The sequence below is a fragment of the Dromiciops gliroides genome, chromosome 3, assembly GCF_019393635.1.
Source record: "Dromiciops gliroides isolate mDroGli1 chromosome 3, mDroGli1.pri, whole genome shotgun sequence".
In the NCBI taxonomy this organism is placed as follows: domain Eukaryota; kingdom Metazoa; phylum Chordata; class Mammalia; order Microbiotheria; family Microbiotheriidae; genus Dromiciops; species Dromiciops gliroides.
The window spans coordinates 231,828,540-231,851,375 of record NC_057863.1 but is presented as its reverse complement, the minus strand read 5'-3'; the positions used below and the strand labels follow the sequence as shown (position 1 = coordinate 231,851,375).

At 35.8% G+C, this 22,836-nt stretch overlaps 1 protein-coding gene across 2 annotated transcripts in view; it reads left to right on the top strand.

Annotated features, from left to right (window-relative positions):
- STS (steroid sulfatase) overlaps positions 1–22,836 on the top strand; it is a 194,579-nt gene that overhangs the window by 96,143 nt on the left and 75,600 nt on the right. For both annotated transcript variants that reach the window (XM_043997917.1, XM_043997918.1), the window contains one exon: positions 8,027–8,163. In XM_043997917.1, coding sequence (XP_043853852.1) covers positions 8,027–8,163 — 137 coding nt within the window. The remainder of the gene's footprint in view (positions 1–8,026; positions 8,164–22,836) is intronic.

Genomic DNA, 22,836 nt, shown 5'->3' with positions numbered 1-22,836 from the left:
AATTTATAAAATCACATAGAAGAGAGTTTTGGATGATTATGAGCATTTATTTTTTCTCTTAAAATATTAAGAAGTGGGAGAAAGATTGTTTATAGAAAAATTAGAAACCAAATAAATACATATCATCCAGAGAGCACTTTAGGATGAAACAAGGGTAACAAACAGATAAAAGACCTGTTATTCTATCTATAAAAAATCATCTTCTTCATGAAGAGCCACTATATTGAGATTTTATCCTCATAGTACTAGATGTGTTTCATGAGAAAGCAGAAATAACACCAAAAAAGACTAACAGGAAGATCAGCTGATTTAGACAAAGCGTATTCAAGAGGTATTTCAAAAACAACAGTTTTAAGGAGACAAAGATCACTTTTTGAGATCTCTGAACAAGATGAAAATAACAAATTCTTGGGAAAGATTAGATAAATTATACTACTGAAAAGAATAATTGAATGATCACTAATAATTATGAACCATTTTTCCTATTTTCCAGTCTCTCTACTCTATTTTTTAAATTATAAAAGTAATTTATTATTTTCCAGTTACATGTAGAGATAGTTTTCAACATTTGCTTCTATAAGATTTCCAGTTTCAAATTTTTCTCCCTCCCTCCCCTCCCTCTCCCCCAAAACAGCAAGTAATCTGATATGGGTTATATATGTACAATAACATTAAACATATTTCTGCATTAGTCATATTATAAGAGAAGAATCAGCAAAAAGGAAAAACCTCAAAAAAGAAAAACAACAGCACCAAAAACAAAAGAAATAGTATGGTTCAATCTGCATCCATATTCTACAGTTCTTTTTTTTTTCCTGAATTTGGAGAGTTTTTTCCATCATGAGTCCTTTGAAACTATCTTGTACCGTTGTATTGCTATCTCTACTCTCTTTAGGAGAATAATCATTAGGAAGAGATCATTTAGGGCAGCCTTGATAAAAGTAGTAAGAAAGAAACAGGCTAGTGGCTTTACCAAATGATTTTCTAAAGCCTCACAATTGATTAAAAGGTATAGACAACTCAAAATTTCATTGTGTTCAATATTAATTATTAGGAAGTCTTTGACTTGATAGAAAAAATGCTACCTTAAGGATACCCTCCAGCAAGGTGTTGCCTATACATTTTTTTTTTGCCAATACATGTTAAAAATATATGCTGTTCCTTGAAAGATAGACCAAACAACCCTTTTGTTATATATTTGCTGTCTAATGAGGCATGAGATAAGGATGTTGTGATGAAAGATGATCATTGCAAAGTATTAATGGAATAGGGGTTTTGTGGGGAGGTAAGGGATGACAACTGATATGAAATTATGATAACTGATAATTATGAAAATAGTAATTCAGGTATTTTAAGGGAAACAATTTTGACTTAAAATATATAGTTCTACCATATATACATGCATGTGTATAAGCATATATATATATACATATATGTATGTGTATACATACCATATTATATGTGTGTGTATACATTGAGGGAGAACTTTATTTTGTTTTTGTCTAAACTTCTGATTTCATCATTTCATCAATGTAGAAGTAGGACTTGAACTCATGCCTTCCTTATTCCAAAGTTGGCCCTCTGTACACTACTTGCTACCTTTCTCTATCCTATAAAATATATTTTAAATAGTGTATTGAAATCTCATATCCTCCAGAAGAAAAATATTCAAAACCAAATTCTCTTTTTATAATAGACTTCTGTGAACATAAATAATGTCTTCATGTATATGACATGCAACTAATCTGTCACATGTTGGTAACAATTATCACATGAACTCCAGAGCTGAGACTGTTTATGTCATATTCTAATTAGTGCTAGTTCACCAAAGTAATGAATAGGATCTTATGATTTGAAACATTTTGTTCACTTAATCAAGTTGGTATATTTGTTGGATGGAAAGAATCATTAGGGAGTAGAAGATTATTTTCAAACCTAAAAAAGATACCACCCAAGATAAAAATATACACATACATACCCTAGAATCAATTTTCTCAGCCCGCATAAGTTCATATGTATATGCACATGATGTAGTTCTTTATATACTGTGGATTGGAGCGATTGTTTGATATTGGCAAAATGCAGGCCTGACTTACACACACACACACACACACACACACACACACACACAACCGGAATGGAGGCACGAATGTAATACTACAAATGTCTGTCTTTTCACACTGTAAGACAGTGGCAATAAATTTTCAAAAGAGTTGTTTACTGAGGAGCTCCAGTTAATAAAAAGAGAATTTAACTCTTATTGTGAAATCTGCCTCCCACCATCTAACTAATATGTCATTCCATTTTCAAGGTCAGTTAGAAGTAGTGAGAATTGAGTCTCCTAGGTGAGGCTGGGCATGAGATAAATAGCCTCTCCTGATCTTTCAAAGGATATTAATAAATGAGCATCCTCTCTACCTTCAAACAAGCTGTCAATCACACAACAGTATGAGTTGTAAAGTGGCAAATGATTTATGTTCATCTCATCCACATCTCTATGGACAATCGATTACATATCTTTCCGGAACAGTAACTTTTTTTTCTGACATGACATTTTTTTTCCAGGATTTATTTTTCTAACTTTTTTGTATCTCTTTCTTATATACATAAATAACCACTCTTCTTTGAGGCTTAGAGGGCTTAAGTTCATATGTGTGATAAGTGTAGCCTTTTGAATGAGAAACTCAGTTTTTCCACAAAGATTTGCAGAATAGCGTTTGACAAGTATGTGCAGTAAGCAATTTTCTGCCTTTAATACCTTTTATTGAAATCCCAACTGACAACTCAAGGCAGTAACATTCCTTGGCTATGGCATTGATGCCATGGTAGCACTTGAGATTCATATACCTAGTTCAGTTCCTTAGTTGATTTTAGTGATGGTAACCTTTCTCTACTTTCTTTGTCATCTTTTCCTATCTTGGGATTTTGTTTTTCTCTTACTCTCAGCTTCTTCTTCTTCTTCTTCTTCTTCTTCTTCTTCTTCTTCTTCTTCTTCTTCTTCTTCTTCTTCTTCTTCTTCTTCTTCTTCTTTCTTCTTCCTTCTTCTTTTTCTTCTTCTTAGGGTTAAGTGACTTCTTTGGGGTTAAGTGACTTGCCCAGGGTCACACAGATAGTAAGTGTCACATGTCTGAGGCTGGATTTGAGCTCAGGTCCTCCTGAATCCAGGGCCCTTGCTTTATCCACTGTGCCACCTAGCTGCCCCTCAGCTTCTCTTTTTGAACCTAGAGACCAAAATACTGTATTTTGTTGCTGTTGCCTATGTCATTATCCTCTTCTTCATCTTTGTGTCAAAATTGTTAGATAAAATATTACAGGTAAAAATAATTGCAGCAGAATGTGTTATGTGACAGTTCTTTAGAAGTAGCATGGAGAGAATATAGTCAGAAAGATTTGGGTTTGAATACCCTCTTTGATAGTAACTCTGTGACAATGGGCAAACCACATAATGTCTCTAAGCCTTAGTTTCCTCAGTCAGAAAATTAGAATAATAGCACCTACCTATAAAGGCTACTTTTTATTTTAATATTTTATTTTTTTCTGGTTTCATGTAAAAACCATTCAAAAATGGTTCAAAATGGTTTAAAAACCTTAGTTTTTTACAATTTTGAATTCCAAATTCTCTCCCACTCTTTGCCCTCTCCTTCATTGAGAAGAGAAGCAATTTGATAAAACTTATACATACATATTCATGCAAAACATATTTCCATATTAATCATGTGGTTAAAAATAAACAGACTAAAAAGCACAAAGAAAAATAAAGTTAAAAAAATATCCTTTAATTTGCATTCAGATTCTATCAGTTTTTTCTCTGGAGATGCTTAGAATTTTTCCTTCAGAATTGTCTTGAATCTTTGTATTGCTGAGAATAGTCAAGTCATTCACAGTTGATCATTCTACAGTATTGCTATTACTGTGTGCAATGTTCTGGTTCTGCTCACTTTACTTTGCATCAATCAGTTCATTAAAGTCTTTCCAGGTTTTTCTGAAAACCTACCGCTCATGATTTCTTATAACACATTTATTCCATCAAGTGTCAAGGTGAAAATTGAACCTATTATGTATGGCTGAAATGTAGTAGTAGATGCAGTTCTCAAATGTCAGCTAGGTATTAAAAAATGTAGATGATTTATTGAACACCTTTGAAGAGAATTAGGAGATATATACAAGAGTTTTCAAAACTCTTCCTAATGCGACCTCCCTAGTTTAAACCCTCTTGCCTAACCTGTTTCTAAAGCCCCTAAATCTATCTCTCTGCTTCCTTTTTTTCATTCATCCAACCTATCCATTTCACTGTTGCTAGGTCAATCTTCCTAATGCATAACTCTGATCATGTCAATCTCTCCTCAAAAACCTTTAACAGCTCCCTCCTGAGTAAAGTCTCATCCCCTTGGCCTAGAATTTGAGCCCTCTTGCAGTCTGGCTCCAATCAACTTTCCTAGCTTTGTCTTATACTTCTACTTTTCATTTATTTTATCCTATAGTTGAGCAGGAAACTAGTTAACCAATTCTTATCCTTACTTATCTAGTGCCTTTCTTTGAACTGATCCTTATGCTTAGAATATTGTCCCTTCAACTTTGCCCCTACCCCAGCTCCTCTCCCTGAAATCCTTCCAGTATTCAAAGGCACAGCTCATGATATCTGTTATGAAGAATACTATGATTTCATTCCCCAAGCAGACATACTCTTCTTCACTCCTTTTGCCTGTCAAAGCACCATTATAATTTGTATTATAATTGAATAAGATAATGTGAAATTGGGCACATGAATGAATGAAAACAATATTTGTTCAGCAACTGCTTTGTTCCAGACACAACACCAGGCTTTAGGGACACCAAGACAAATGAATCTGTCCTTTTTTTAAAGAAACTTTCATTCTTAAGGGAGAGAAAGCATACACAGGGAAGTATATGGTAGCCAGGAAACAAGTTTTTGTCTGGAGAGTAATAGGAATGGCGAGTGAAGCTGAAGCAAAGTCCATCATCCTGCTCTTTCCCAAAGTAATAGTATTACTATTCCCAGAACAAGATGTAGAAATTGGTTGAGGGGGCATGTTATGCATGCAGGAATCAAGGAAGATGGCCTAATGTCATAAAACATTTTAAATAAATATGTGGTAAACATGGTCTGGAACCAGCTAGATACCCTTTTAGATCAGTTAGCATTCACTTGCAAATCAAGTTTAGTTCCAGGTTACAGTTTTAAGCTCAGTAGATTGCTATACCTAGGGACAGGGACATGCTTCTTGTATATATGGAATTGAATGGTTGATTATCTCAGTCTCGCTTCCAAGATGCTTAACCTTCCTACATTTGGTAGATAACATGCAATTTGGAAAATTTATGTCCCATGTAGAAAAGATTTCTATAGTTCTTGGGCATAATATCCTTTAAAAGCCTCTTTTGAAAAGGGCACGAGTGTCCCTCATTCTTCCTAGGTAAAGTCTATAGCCTTGAGTGTTACATATTCCCAGAGAACCCTAGATGTCAAAGTCAGGGGTCATTTCCTCCTTTATGCTCCAACATCTTAGAGAAGAACAGACTTCCTCCCATAATGAGTTTTCCATAGATCAGAAAAAAGTGCATAAGTATAGGATGGCATAGTTGTAATTCAAAAGCAATCTGTGTAGGAAAAAAATAGTATGGGGCTTCAGAAGATTTCAAATTCAACATATATCAGCATTGGGATGGGACACCAAAAAAAAGAAAGAAAACAGTGACCTAATGAGACCATAAGTTTATTTATTTATATTTTTTGCAGGGCAATGAGGGTTAAGTGACTTGCCCAGGGTCACACAGGAATTTTTATTTATTTATATTTATAAGTTGATTTAATAGAAGACTATTATGAGGAATTACAATTCAGTATATTTTGCTTTGTTCAGACAAAACACAGAGTATTGTGGCTACTGCTGGGAGCCATATTTTGGAAGGGACATTGATATGAAAATTGTCCACTGGACAACAAACAAGATAGTAAAGGGATTAGAAGCCTTACCACGTGAGGATAAATTTAAAGAAGGGAATGTTTAGATTGGAAAAGAGAAAACTTGATAGGACAATCGTTTTCAGGTATTTTGAAGAGCTGTCATATGGGGAAAAAAGACTAAATTTGTTTTTCCTGGCTTTAGACAGCAGAATTGAAAGGAATAGATGGGTGTTTGTTGTGGTGGTTTAGTCATTCTGTGGTATCTGACTCTTAGTGACCCTATGGATCATAGCATTCCAGGTCCTTTTTTCCTTTTTTTTGCTTGGGGCAATGAGGGTTAAGTGACTTGCCCAGGGTCACACAGCTAGTAAATGTCAAGTGTCTGAGATGGAATTTGAACTCAGGTCCTCCTGACTCGCCGGTGCTTTATCCACTACACCACCTAGCTGCCCCCCTCTGCTATCTTTCAAAGTCTGTCCAAAGTGGGAGTTACAGGGAATTAAATTTTGATTCAATAAAATGGAAAAAAAAAGTCTAAGAGTTAGAGCTATTCAAAATGGACTAGATTGATTTAGGGAAGTGATGAGTTAGTCATCATTAGAGGTTTTTAGGAAGAAGCTAGATGTTCATTGTTGAAGAGAGTGCCTGGCATGTAGTAGGCACTTAAAAAATGTTTATCAATTGATGGAAGTTTGGATTAGATGAGCCACTAGATCTCTTTTATTTTCAGATTCTATTATTTTATGGCTCTAATTATGTAACTTCTCTTAACAATAACAATAATAGTAAGAAAAATTCACCTGTATATATAGCACTTTATAAACCTATAAAACACTATCTTCAAATAACCTTATAGATATTATATTTCTCCCCCTTTCCATTTGACACATGGGAAAACTGAGGCCCAGAGTAGTTAAGGAATTTGCCTGTGGCTATGGAACTTAGTGTTGGACCCAGGCTTTGACTTCACTATAATTCCTCATGGACAGGGATTGACTTTTTTTTTTTTTTTTTTTTGGTGAGGCAATTGGGATTAAGTGACTTGCCCAGGGTCACACAGCTAGTAAGTGTTAAGTGTCTGAGTCTGGATTTGAACTCAGGTACTCCTGAATCCAGGGCCAGTGCTCTATCCACTGTGCCACCTAGCTGCCCCTGGGATTGACTTTTATCATATCTTTATAATTCCCCAGCATATAATTGATGTCATTCATGATATGGGCTGTTGATAAGTGCTTGTTTAAGGGAACTGAATTGAATTTTGAATGCCTGAAGATTCAAACTTTGACAATTACTACATTTTCTAAAAGTTTGTATATTTTAACAACATAAAAGTGACACAAGTTAGATACCATTAAAGGGGGGGGGGAATCTCCACATTTAAAAAACAACACTTCCTTTATCCTATTTAAGTTAGTATTATAGTCAACAAAATTCCAGGAGATCCAAAGATTTGGGTGTTTGTTCTAGTAGAACTTGAGGGGAAATAGATAGGAAGTGTAGTCTAAGTACCTTTCAAGAAGGTAAAGTATAGTAATATCAAATTACTAGTTTAAACAAATGGCATCCTTTCATTACTCACCGTCATCCTCAAGTCCCCAACACCAAAGAACCGCTAATTTTAGGATAGCTCATCATATGGTTAGATATGGTACAATGGGAAGAATAGAATACTGGAAACCAAGAAGTTTTTATTATACTTCTTCTTCCTGGCCTGTGTAATTTTGGGGGCAGTCACAACATTTGACCCTTCAGTTTACTGGTTCTTGAGGAATAAAATTAAGTTATATTTTAGATACCTTACATATCTTCCTTCTTTAAAAATATTTTGCAATACTATCACATATTTCTTTGTAACTTTTCCCTTAACCAGATCTTTTTTTTTTTCTTTTCTTTTCCTTTCTTTTTTTTTAGTGAGGCAATTGGGGTTAAGTGACTTGCCCAGGGTCACACAGCTAGTAAGTGTTAAGTGTCTGAGGCCGGATTTGAACTCAGGTACTCCTGACTCCAGGGCCAGTGCTCTATCCACTGTGCCATCTAGCTGCCCCCCTTAACCAGATCTTTAACAAATATGCTTTTGCTTGCTATGTTTGTCTTTTTTAGGAACACTGGGACACCCTTCCTTCTTTTCTTATCCTACATCCACGTCCACACTGCACTGTTTTCTGCCAAGGAGTTTGTGGGCAAGAGCAAACATGGCATGTATGGGGATGCTGTGGAGGAAATGGACTGGAGTATAGGTATGTCACCTGAAGTATTTCTTCAAACTTGTGTTTTCAGAGTGGTTCATACAGTTTTGTTGTCCTTTCCCTGAGACTCCTAACAAAATCTAAGTTTTCTATCCCCAAATCTATATGAGAATCAGAGGTTTAGAGGGTGAAGAGACCTTAAAGGCCATTGAGTTCAATCCTTCATTTTACAGATGATGAAATAGATGCTGATGACGGTTAAATGACTTGCCCAGGATCACACATTAAGTGTCTGAGGCAAAAGTTGATCTCAGGTTTTCTTGGACTCCAAGTCCAGCATTTTATCTGCTGTGCCACCCAGAAAAGCTGCTGCTTAAACTGAATGGCATGCTGTTGATAAGAACATGAGCCCTCTGCCTCCCACCTCTCACACATTGGCTAGGTGATCTTAGGAAAGTCATTGGCTCCCTTGGTACCCAAGCCAGCTAACTGTACAACTACTAGTTGCAGAGCCAGTGTTGATCTGCATTGGTTAAGGAATCTCACCAGAGTTCTCTCTAGATTTAAATAACAAATCTTGACCAGTAGCAACAAAATGCCAACATCACATAAGTGCACTAATTATGCATGTGAATAGTAGTAGGTAGAGGCTAATTGCTACATCACCAGAGACACATCTGTGTCTGTGCAAAACTGTGTTATAGGATATTTATGGGGTCATAGTGATTAATGGGGGAATGGAGCCAAATCATCATCACTTACTATTAGATATTCTTTTAACAATTAAATGGGAACAAAGCCTCATTATTAGCAAAATGAGTTAGTTGGAGTTCAACTGTTTGGAAACATTATTTTCATTGGCTTATAATGCCAACTCTAGCCTTGGCAGGTCTGTCAAAGTAATTGTTCCCTAACTGTACTTTATTTTTGTGCCAACTGGAATAAATTTACTATTTATAATAACCATTCTGTGTTCTCTGAAGCTAGTGATTCTCTGCTCTTCACTATCCCTTCTGCTCTTCACTAAGCTAGTGTGAGATAACAAAGGGGATCTTGGTTAATGTCCTTCCTTTGATAAAAATTCTAATTTTGAATTTGAATTCAATCTATTTGGCTCAATGAAGATGCGCATGACTTTACTTAATAGCAAGTTCATGTTTGAGTTTTGTTTTTTGGTTTCTCCAAATGATTATTAAAAACACCATATAATTAGGTATAGTTCAATGAGTTGTGCAATGAAGTAGAAAATTGAAGAAATCTGCATTTCTAGTTTCAATTTTGCCATTCACTTGCTATCTAGTTAAGGTAAGTACCATACTCTCTATCTGTCTAATACTACAGAATTTAAGATCTTTAAATAAAAACTGATTCAATTTTGTATTGCTATCCCCATTATCTAACACCATGCCTGCTACATAAAAGGCAGCTAATAAATGCTTATTGGTTGATTGAATGTATGTCAGGCTATCGCTGCAGGAAACAATATTGTCCAATCAATTTAGTCCAAAATTTCATCATGTTGGTGTTATGCCTATACATGCCAGATATCTTTGTTGACTAAGCTATGTTTTAATTTGGGGGTAGAGAGGACAGAGGTCTGAACAAACAATTTAATCACTGTGGGGATGTCTTGACGTGGAAAATCACTCCACTGATACATATGTACATCAAAGACTTATAGTCTTTTTTTTTTTTTTTTGGTGAGGCAATTGGGGTTAAGTGACTTGCCCAGGGTCACACAGCTAGTAAGTGTTAAGTGTCTGAGGTCAGATTTGAACTCAGGTCCTCCTGACTCCAGGGCTGGTGCTTTATCCACTGCACCACCTAGCTGCCCCAAAGACTTATAGTCTTAAGAGTTGCCTAGAAGCACTGTGAGGTTAAATGACTTGCCCAGAGTCACTTAGTCAGTTTGTGTCAGAAGCTAGACTAGAACCCATGCCCTTCTAAGTCATCCCTTTGTCCAATCTGCCATATCACCTATACTTGTGGGTTGTTGTTTTTTTAACATATTGACTGAAGAGGCTAAATATTTTGGCTTTATGAAAATAATATTATGATTTCTTTTTTTCTTTTTTCTTTTTTTTAGTGAGACAATTGGGGTTAAGTGACTTGCCCAGGGTCACACAGCTATTAAGTGTCAAGTGTCTGAGGCTGGATTTGAACTCAGGTCCTCCTGATTCCAGGGCCGGTGCTCTATCCACTGTGCCACCTAGCTGCCCCATATTATGATTTCTTTAGCAGTAGAATGTTTTCATAACAGCAATAAGTAATAGAGATAATTCTAAATAATGAAAATCAGTAAATGTAGCAATGGGATATTCCCTAAGATTCATAAGAAATTATTATACTTAGAGCCTTTACACAAACTAATGTGGTACTTGGATTTCTATATTAGACATTTTCTTAAGAAGTTTTATATAAATCAAATTATATTTTCAATACATCAAAGATCTTGTCATTTAAAGGAACCTTTAGATAATTCTTCTTTAGGAGCAAACAATACTTTTATAATATGATTAAGGACTTCTCTGTTTGGCAAGTTTTTATTATAGAGATACAGACGCAACTTTTTTAGATTTAAATATGCCTACATGAGGCCAAACTGATACTATTAGTCCACTAACAACACTTTAAGTTATAGCATGTCTTTTTTGTTGTTGTTTGTTTTGTTTGTTTGTTTTTTTGCGGGGCAATGAGGGTTAAGTGACTTGCCCAGGGTCACACAGCTAGTAAGTGTCAAGTGTCCGAGGCCAGATTTGAACTCAAGTCCTCCTGAATCCAGGGCTGGTGCTTTATCCACTGTGCTACCTAGCTGTCCCCTACAGCATGTTTTAGTCTTTAATTTCTAGTTTTCTTAAAATGATGTGTATTCTTACCTATTTTTTCTAATTGTTATATCCAGAATAGAATAAATATAACTTTTAAGTTTGAAAACTCAACATTAGATATCTATGTGATATGCATATATTGGTATTACCTAGCCATATAGTCTTTCCTTTATAAATCATTCCCTCCATTTCCCTAGATATTTTCTTGCTTTAATCAGCTAACCAGTTTCTAGTGATCTGGAAAATACCATCCTTCTAAGAAGTTCCTTCCAGAGTAAATCAGAAAGGAATCATGATTATTATGAGCTGCTTATTATCCAGTGCAGCATATTCAAATAGATATATCATCTCAACTATTGGGAACTTTCCTTCAGTTGTACAAATTGTAACCCATGAATCCCTATCCATTTTTTGGGACTCTTGTTTATTTCTTTCCATAAATACAACAAAGGGGATCTACCCAACATGCTAGAAGCTTTCCTTGATTTCTCCTGATATCACAAGGATACCAATAGGGCATTTTAGATATCCATCTATGATCTCTTACCTTCACCATATGACCGCGTCATCTCTTCTTTCTATCAGATAATTCAGCATAAGGCATTTTTTGAAAATAGTACCTACAGACACAAAACTAAGTATAGGGTCAAGTAATTATCTAAATAACTTGATTAATATAAAGACATTATCTATGCCATTCTGGGCTTTCCTCCCCTCCTTTCAGTAATGATGGTAGTGTTACAAAAAACAAAAATAACAACAAAAATATAACTAAAATTTCTATGGTATTACAAACGGTGTCAAGATATTATTTATCAACATACTTGTCCTGACATTGCCTTTGGACATACCTAGGATAAAATATACCTCTACAGGTTACTGTCCATTTGGAGAATAGGTTTACTTTAGCATTGGTATACTTGTAGCTCTTGCACATTTTCTTATCATTATAGTAATTGACTACTTACTACATAGCCCTAACTTGCATCTTAAGATACAAATAATCTCACAATTTACTTGTAATTATATATCACTAGGAAGAAAGGTGGGCTTGAGAAGGGTTTTAACACCAAAGGGTTACCCTTAAAATGTTATATGAAAGAAGTAGACTGTGAACAACAATTAAGAGCAAAAGAACCAGGTATATGATATGCTGTTGTTTCCTAGTGTACCATATCATTTCATCATAATACATTCCCACATTAATTCTTCCACATTTGCATGAAGATTAATAATTTGGATTCCCAAGATTAAATGTATCTTAACAATATCTGATTACAAAGTATTGGATGGGTTGGGAGGGGAAAGCATGAATTTAGATTACTACTTTAGATTAGAATGTGTAATACATAGTTTTTTTATGTGCTTCCCTCATTGTTTCTCTTACTTTAGAAATAGAATGACATTTACCAAACACCTATTAAGGACAGAGGTGGGTGTAGGGGGGAAGCAGTGGTAGCCTTTTATTTATCAGCAGTGTGTACTGTTAGAGCCATCACAGCCACAGTCTATTATGCGAAATTTGCATGCTATCAGCTTTTATTTAAAGCCCCATTCTATTAATAGAAATAGATGAAGGAATCATAAATCAGCCCTTGCTCAGGATTAGAACAGCAAGTTCTGGATTTTAAAAGGAAAAATATAAGTAGAAAACAATAAATTGTAAAAAAATGGAAGGAGCTTTCTGTTTTCAATAATTACATATGTAGTATAATCTTCATACATATTTTAACACAGACATATAAAATGTAAAACATATACACACATTTATATTGCCTATAAACATGCCTGATATATAACAGTGGAGTGGAAATCAGTGCCATGTGGTTGATGTGGGATTCTTTTAACAAAAATCTGTATCATTCCAGAAAGATGAAAGGATCATTAGATATGATCTGAGTGTCTGCTGTCTCTCCATCTCTGGACTCCTCCTAAGGGCTAAATTGTACTCTCACACAGGATCTGGTACTTAGTACTCTATAATGGTCTACCCTGATGGAATTATCCTAACTGTGACATTTAAAAATAGCTATTTTAAAAATATGTTGGATAGTATATGTAACACTTTGCTCATCATAGTTCCTAACCATGCTTCCAAGAAGGAGGATATATGTTTCATTATCTAATTTACAGGACTACATTTGGTCATTATAGTTACTTAGAAGTGAAAAGCATGGCACCAAGGGGACTGTCAAACTACAAGTTCATTTAATGGCAAATCTCTTTCAAATATTGACTTAGATCTCAGGATTTTTGTGACTAGGCCTTGAAAAATTACCTTTTCATCTGGTCACCAGCCAAACTTCCAGGTGGTTGGGAAGTTGCTGGGGGTAAGGGAGATGTTGCCTGTACATTATTGAGTGCTTGCCTCCAGCTCAGGCAGCATAGCACCATCTGTCATCTGACAGGGAAGGGCACACCATTAAGAGCTCAATCTCAGTATCCTTTAGCATAACCTATAGACTTCTCTCATTGGCACCTGACAGTCATGGTGATTATCACCATGGCATTTGCTGATGGATACGCTGAGGCCATGGCTCCAATTTATTTAGGACTCTCTTTACACAGACTACCTAGCAAATGAGATTTTAATCACATTGGTTTTAGCCTTGGTGACTCAGTCCTGTGGCGATGTAAGATGACGATGTAACCTTTGATCTTTAAGCCACAGAGATCCATGGTTCTTATTTGTTCCCATTGGAGTTAGTGGGTGTCAATGGGATGTTGTGATTGCCTCTTCACAACCACAACAACACTCATTTAAAATTTTCTAGCTCTCTACCTACCTTTTATTATTGGACCAGATCCCTTTTATCTTTGCCCATGGCATAAAATAAATTACTGAGTTGTCATCATGATCACTGTAAACTGTTTTGTAACACTGACTGCATTTTGGAAGCATTTTTTCAAGTTACAATCCCTTTTGAAATGACCTCTTTCCCCCCTTCCTGCCCCCTCCTCCCTCAGTAGAATCTCTGCCTATAACTTTTTTTCTACCCTCTCTCTTCAGGGTAAAGCAGCTGAATGGACTTTCAGCATGATGGAGGTAAACTAGCCTCCAGCTTTTCTAAAAAATAAAAGATTGTCTGAGGCCCCATTGTTTCACAGCTCAGATAATTTGCTCTTTGATTCTTTGTTCTTCTCCAATGAGTTTTGAAGCTCTTTTGACCTATTGTCTTCACTCTGTTTCCTGTCAGTCCTCCTCTTTCTCTTCCAATCTTTTTGTCTTTCCTTGGAAGTGAAGGTTATATGCAGGGGGCATTGCTTAGGTGAAGGGGAGTGATGTTTTTTAAAAACTAATTTCCTGAGTAGGTATCTTGGTGAAGACACACTTCACAGCCTAATAGGACTGAAAGCAAACTGGAAAGGTCATTCAGTCTATCCATGGGAGAATATGATCACAGGGGTATTACAGCTGAACAGAAGCTTCATTTTACAAGTCCTTACCCACATAGCATTTATTTTCATTTGTAAACTTGCTATAAATATTCAGACAGTGCTTTTTCATTTCTGAATCCCTAATATGTTAAAACAGTTAAAAACCCAAGCAACATATTGTGTTTATTTTCATTGGAGTTCTCCCTTATTTCAAATATCTTTTCAAGCATTTCAAATGGTTTATTGGTTGTTTTTGTTTTGTTTGATTTTACATCAAACTCTTGTGAAGCTCCTATGGAACTACATTCTAAATTAGGCATCAGATTTCAAAGTGGTTGGATTTATAAAAAGTGTACTTAATTCATTAAGTAGCCTGCTATTAAGAACCCTGATGTCCATTTAACGAAAAGTGTGACCCTAAGTAAAAGTTATCTATAACTCTTTGAGACTTAAGTTTTTTCTTCTATAAAATGGGTATAATATTTGCACTACCCAGCTCATATGATTATTTTGAGAAAAGTGCTTGAAATAAAACCTTAAAGTGCTACATAAATATGAACTATACTTTCTTATTATAGAAAGATGAGCTATTATAATACTTTGGAAAATGAGATATCATTGAGATTAACAAAAGAGTATCGGAATTTAAGTATTGGCTCAGAATAATTGGCACTATTTTAGGGTATGGCCAGATAGCTTTTTTTTTCTCTTAAAGTTCTGCTATTTAGCTACTCATAAAAAGTGAAGTGCAGTCTGACAGTATTTTCCAGCGACTCTTGGCAGGGACTGATATTCAGTCACCCTAGCTTAATGAACAATTTTGTTATTCAAGCAGATCCAGACAGTGAAAGAATGAAATAGTTTCCATTACAAACCACTGTTTATTTGAGTGCAAGATACATAATGAGGTTTTGAATCTTCAGGAAAATATCCAGTAGGTGATGACAACCCATAAATTGCAAGGGATTGACTAATAAAGACCCATGCCAGTATAATTCTCCTTTCAAGATTGCCACGATTGTTAAAGTGCTGTGTAAAAATCACCAGGTACATATTCTATTGCTGTGGAAATAGTAGATCATAGAATTTACCTCAGGAAGATAAGAAAAGATTAAGAAAACAAATCCTTTTGGACAACGATTACTCTTAACTATTTTGTGACACAGTTCCCTTTGACAATCTTGTGAAATCTATGGATCTCTTCTCATAATAATGTTTTTAAATGCATAAAACAGAACAAATAGGATTATAAAGGAAGTAGATCATATTCAAATATAATTATAAAATTTTTTTTAAACAGAGTTCATGGATCCCAGGTTAGGCACTCTTGCCTTAAAAAGAATATGGTCAAAATATAACATTAAAATTAGTATGTGGCATATTCTTACTAGTATAGTAGAATGCTTTTACTTTGCTAAATCTAAACTTTTAAATTTTAAATAGGATAATTTAAATATGATAATGTTTCCATGTCATAAACAACAAGGTACTTATTTGTGGGTTTGACAGAAGACCGAAATCAAATTGAAGATTGTCTAAATACTGACTTTTCATTTCCTTTAAGGGCAGGAGCCCTTTGAGAAGCTGAAGGGAACTGATATCATGAGTTTGTTGGCCAATAGTTTCAGAAGTTTTTTGGTTACCTCTGAATGAAGATTCTGCATCTTCCTTTAGTCACATATAAACAGCAGAAACCATTAGCTCTCCAGCTGGGGTTTTTCTTTTGATCATAGACTTTAGAGCTGGAAGGGACCATAGAAGAAGCAATCTAGTTCAATGCCCTCATGCTACAGAGGAGGAAGCTTAGACACATAGAGGTTAAGAGCCTTCTCAGGGTTACACAAGAATTAAGTGATAGAGCTGGATTTTGAACTGAGTCCTTCTCACTCCACAAATCTTTGTACTGAACCACCATATTAATTTTAAGGCTAGTACTAAAATACATTGTTGTAAGGATGTTGATTTCCACATTAAAAACTTCAGTGGATAGAGCACTGGCCCTGAAGTTGGGAGGACCTGAGTTCAAATTTTACCTCACTCACTAGCCGTGTGACCCTGGACAAGTCACTTAACCCCAATTACCTTAAACATCTGGGGCTATCTCCACTTGTCTTGATATATATCATGCCACTGGACCCAGGTGGCTATAGAGGAGAGAGTGAGGTCAGTGATCTTGCATAGCCCTCCCTCACTTAAAATCCAATTCACTTCAAGTCATGATATCACCCTGATGTCATGGTCCTCTTCAAGAACTAAGGACAAATAAAAATACAATCACCTTAAAAAATACCTATCATCAATAATGTTTGGGGACATTTTAAAAATTATGCTCTGTTAATGGTTGACACCAAAGCATAGTATTATTGACTTTTTTTTGTTGTTGTTGTTTTTTTTTTTTTTTTTTTTAGTGAGGCAATTGGGGTTAAGTGACTTGCCCAGGGTCACACAGCTAGTAAGTATTAAGTGTCTGAGGCCGGATTTGAACTCAGGTACTCCTGACTCCAGGGCCGGTGCTCTATCCACTGCGCCATCTAGCTGCCCCGTATTATTGACTTTTATCTTTTTCCTATAAGATACAATATTCTTTTTTTCTTTTTTCTTTTTTTGCAGAGCAATGAGGGTTAAGTGACTTGCCCTGGTCACACAGCTAGTAAGTGTCAAGTGTCTGAGGCCGGATTTGAACTTAGGTCCTCCTGAATCCAGGCCCAGTGCTTTATCCACTGTGCCACCTAGCTGACATGAGATACAGTGTTCTTAATAAGACTAGTTTTTTTCTTTTTCCGCAGGGCCCAAGATACCCATTAAGGCATGAACTATTTTGAAAGATGACCACTACTCAGTTGCATTATACTGAGGGTGGGAATAATGAGTGCCAGTAAGCAAGGTTAGATCTGATAATAGCTCACATTTATACAGACCTTTATGTTTATCAAAGCACTTTTCTCTCAACAACTCTGTGAAGTCAGTGGTCTAGGTAATAATATCCCCATTTTATAGATGAAGAAACTTTCTTTTAAAGAATTTAGGTCCAAAAAAAAAAAGAATTTGTGTGACTTAATCAAAGTAATTTAACTAGCAAGTTTTTGAGCTAGGTGAAAAACTGGGTCATGTATAGTGTTCTATCCACTATATAATACTACCTCCAAACAAAATAGGTTTAATGTGTGTTCCCTCTTAATTTCCCTTTTTGAAATGCCACCATTTACTGAATTACCGTATCTCATGCTAAAGCCTAGCCCTAGTTGACTCAATAATTGAAAACATGAAAATGTCTGAAAATATGGCCAGTTGTTTTTGAAGATTATTATTACTATTCTTTTTTTTTTGTGGGGCAATGAGGGTTAAGTGACTTGCCCAGGGTCATGCAGCTAGTAAGTATCAAGTATTTGAGACCAGATTTGAACTCAGGTCCTCCTGAATCCAGGGCCAGTGCTCTATCCACTGTACAACCTGGCTGCCCCATGAAGATTATTTTTCACTATTGTACATTGAAAAAAACTGTGAATTTAGGCTTAGAGAATGTGAAACCTAGATGGGGTACTTACTATTTGTTTGACCCTGGGCCTCTTTGGGCCTCACTTTCCTTAGCTATAAAAGAAGTATATTGGAATAGATAACCTCCAAGACCTTCAACTTTAAAACTGTGATGCTATGAGTTTATTGGATTCTCGTGATCTTAATCTTGTTTTTAAACCTGCACATGTACTCACCCCCAAATCAACTAAAACAGAGGAACAATCCAAAAAGCTAAGGAATGTAAACGATTCTGTGCTTCTTAGAAATATGGGAGTTTGGTTCTTTGATTCATGGATGAGAGGCAAGTCACAATAAAATCTCCACCATAAGAAGTTCACTGCAGGCTCATGTAGGGGTGAAAGAAGGCAGAGAGAGCCCTGCTACCTGCCCATTCCACACTTGCAAAACACATGGTGTTCATAGAGAGCTGTTAACATCCACAGGCATTCTCTGAGGTTTAGAAGGGATGGTCCTCAAGACCTTTCTATGTCATTTTGATTTACTTGGAGTCTATGTCTTGAAGGATAGGAATGAGCAGAAATTAGAGGCTGAGAACAAAGGCTCACTAATTTTTCTGTTCTAACGAGACAGTCCCATTTAAAAAAAGAATATTTGAGAGGAAAACAAATTCTTACTTCCAGGAATTTTTCAAGTAATCCCCTCATTCTCTCATGCCCCTGCCTCAGCCCTGCCTTTAGAGAGTAGGAAGGGTTAAGTTGCATGCTAAATCTAGTGCATTTGCATAAATTAAAAGTATTATCCTGCAGAACAAGAATGGGTTTCTATTCTTTATCCATTGTCTACATTTCAACTGCTGATCACAGAGCTCAAACTCTGTGGTCCCTGGAAATAGATGCTCATTACACAAAGCAGGGTTTTAATTTATTCAGAAGTGTTAGCTTGGCAGACACAACACTGATTATAATTTAGAGCAATAGGAGTGTTGACATTTCTCAACTGTCTGTATTTAAAAATTAAACAGGTTATCAGTAACATTCACACATATTATATTCCTTTCCATAAGTCAAGCAAAAATGTGGCTTCTCCACAAATTCACATTTTCAGTTTACAGAGAAATTTAAGGAAAAGAGCATTGTTGTCATAATATTTTTTTTTCAGGCTGAGGGAAGACAATAGCAAGAAGAGAAAAAAAAATCCTTTAGAATTATAGCATTTTAAATCTTAACTTTAATAATTTGAAAGTAAGAATTGTCCTGTCAGATACCTATGTCAGCATTCCTATTTCATGCCTGCCAAGTTTCATCAGTAGCAACTATTTTACAGAGGCATTTCTGCATTTTATTTTCAGAGAGTAAATATGCCTTGTTCTGACACACTCTCTGAAGCTTTGAAAACTGGCTTTAGACCAGCCATATTGTTTTGTTTGTAGAATTTGACATTGACATCATCTTGGCTTTTATTTTGAGCTGCTTTCCAATTAAACAAGGAGGAAAAGTGGAAATTTAATCAACCTTGCAATTTATTTTGAAGGGCTTGTTATAGGCTAGAGAAGGGGAAATGGTGAGGAAAAGAGATCAGCTAATTACTGATAACATTAACCTCAGACAGTTGGCTGGAAGCACGGGAAAGGTTAAAGAAATGTATGGCCATAGATCTCTGTTCCTGGTAAGATGCAGAAGAATATGTTTCATGGGTATAGTCAGAATAGTAACTCACCTTCCTAATATTCATTGTGATTGTTATTGTGCCTGCGTTACAATTTTTTTTTTACTTCATACTTAATGTTGCCACCAGATCACATTCTCTGAGGTATATTTATCATAAAAATAAACATTTTCTTTTGCATTTGCTACTTCTCTCCAGGGCATACCCCCATGCTCCCTCACAGCATGAAAGTAACACAAAATTCTGGAAGGTAATTCCACTATGAATAGTTACTTCCCAGATGGAAAGCCTACACATATAAGCCCTATGCCTGTCATTCTAGATCCAGCCTTGCAAAGTTTGGAAGTTGAAAGTGATCATTTTTTCAATCACATAAATGCTTTAAGACAATAGAATCCCACAGTTAGAGTGGAAAGGAACTACAAAAAGGCGTATAGTTCAACCCCTACCTTAAGAAGAATCCCCTCCATAACATCCTAACCTTTGAAGGGAAAACTTTATGGAGGGACAACTCATTACTTCCTGAGGCTACCAATTCAATATCACTATTTATTGGTAAGTTTTTTCTTACACGGAGCCAAAATTTGCCTCTCTCTATCTTCTTTGTATTGCTCCTAATTTTTCACTCTGGCCACAAACCCAATTTCCCTACTACTTGGCAGTCTTTCAAATACTATTGCACTATTATGCCCCCTAAATCTTTCATAGGTCAAATACTCTTAATCTTTATATAGCTTCATCTCCCAATTTGGTCACCATCCCAGTTTTCCTACGCTGAATACACTCTAGCTTCTCATAAGATCATAGGTTTATAGCTGGAATTATACTCAGACCATCTAGATAATTGGATGGAGACAGTAGGTAGTGATTGAACAAAGAAATGGATCTGGAATCAAGAAGACCTGAATTCAAATATCACCTCAGCCACTTACTAGGCAAATTTCCTTGGGCAAGTCACTTAACCTCTGTTTGTGACAATTGCTTCAACTATAAAATGGGGATCTGCCTCCCAGGATTGTTTTGAGGATCTAATATAATACTATTTGTAAAGTGCTTAGCACAGTGCCTGACAGTGCTCCATGTAGTAGATCATTTTACAGTTGAAGATTCCAATAGCCAGAAAAGTTAAATGAATTTCTGAAGTTCACGTGAGGAGTAAGTGACAGAGCTCGAATTTGAACTTGGGTCAAGTGATGTCAGATTCAGCATGGCAAGTTATATGTTCTTTTCATCCCACCAGCTCTTCCTCTTAAGAAAAAGAGGTAGATATTTACTCTTTTTTATTTTATTATTTTTTTTTTTTAGGCAATGGGGGTTAAGTGACTTGCCCATGGTCACACAGCTAGTAAGTGTCAAGTGTCTGAGGCCGGATTTGAACTCAGGTACTCCTGAATCTAGGGCCGGTGCTTTAACCACTGCGCCATCTAGCTGCCCGATATTTACTCTTAGTAAGGGAAAAGAATAAAAAACACATCTTTCTTTTGGTCAATTAGAGCTATCCAAAAGTAAAATAGTCTGCCGCAAGAGGTAGTGCTTGTTCCATAATTAAAGGTCAGCAGAGGCTGGCATTCTTTCTGGGGATGCTGTGGGAAGAGTACCAGGTACTGGACTAAATAAACACACCTCAGAGGTTCCTTCCAACTCAGATTCTGCAATTCTGTGAATGGGGATATGACTGAGCTTTTGTTGAAATGTGCAGTAGATGTTACTTAAAAGATGATGAACATAATCTCCATCCAGCAATCAGGGGGCCCAAGTAGGGTTACATAGCAGGAATAAAATGAACATGATAGCAGGTTTGTGGCAAGCAAAAGAATGTTAAATGGATGAATGAATGAATTTTGGACCGTGACATTTTCTGATGTCGTAAGATGTAGGGATAGAGATTGTATCTATGACTTCCTTGGATGAGGAAATTCTCTCCACCAACATTGACCAACAGAAGGGTGAATAGAAAGCAAGACCTGAAGTCAGGAAGACTTGATTTCAAATCCTGCTTCTGACATTTGTTTGCTGTGTAATCCCAGACAAGTCACTTAGCCTCTCTCAAACTCAGTTTCTTCATCTGCAAAAATAAATGATGCTAATGACATTTACCCCAGAATTTTTTTATATATGTGTGTGTGTGTGTGTATGTGTATATATGTATATATACACACACATATATATATACACACATGTATATATTACTTTAAAAACTTGGTAGAATTATATAAATATAAACTATTATTATTATTCTCTCTAACATATATATTTAAGAGTTTCATAGAACACTGAGTTACTTACTCAGCATCACACAGCTAGGATGTGTCAGAGGCACAGCTTAGAATCCAGGTTTTTCTAACTCCAAGGCCAGTTCACTACATACTTTTCCATGCTGCCTCTTGGTTCTTCATAGATGAAGAGGGAACAAATAGGCCACTGAAGTACCTTTGCACCTCAGATTCTGAGATTGTGTTAGTAGAAATGAATTGAATTAGCTGTTGTTGAAATGTATAATAGGAGACAGTACATTACTAACTAGCAGTGGGGACCCATCAAAGGCTGAATGTCAGGAATAATCAGCATGACAAAATAGTTCTTTGCATTTGGTGAGCACAAGAATGTATACTCAACACTTAACGTGGTGCCTGACAGAGTCATGTCTGACTCTTTGTAAACCCATTTGGGATTTTTTTGGGTAAAGATAATAGAGTCGTTTGTCATTTCCTTCTCCAGCTCATTTTACAGATGAGGAAACTGAGGCAAACAAGGTGAAGTTATTTGTCCAGTGACTATCCATGTGGCTTGTAAATATCTGATGCCAGACTACAATAATAATAATAATTTTTATTATTATAGAATATCACGTGAATAATCAAATCTGAAATTATTGGTTAGATAAAAGAAGAGAGGTAATTAAAACTGGTACTGTAGAACTTATTTATAATACACCTTCCCCTAGTATGAAACTATATCCTCATATAAAATACTCTAGCGAATAAGTCTGGGGAGAAATGTTAGAATGCAGGGATTTTTGATAAACATATATTTTCAATAATGTCACCACTTAGTACTAATAGTATATTTAAGTAGAGTCTCCAATTTAGAAAGTGAGAATATAGATTTGCCTTTCAAGTAACAACCTAATTATGTTCCACCATGAGAATCAGCCATGACAATGGCTCTTTTTATTTATTTTTTTTTGCCATCTATAATTTAGCAAAACAGACTAATAAATATATTTGATTCCTTTCAGGAAAAAAATATTAAGGGTTTCTAAGACATGCGAAAGTGTCTTTTGTCAGTGGATGGGGAAAACCAGGAAGGAAAAACTTATCTCTAATGGTGGAATCAATAGAAATATTTACTGTCATATATTTCTCTTGCTACTTCT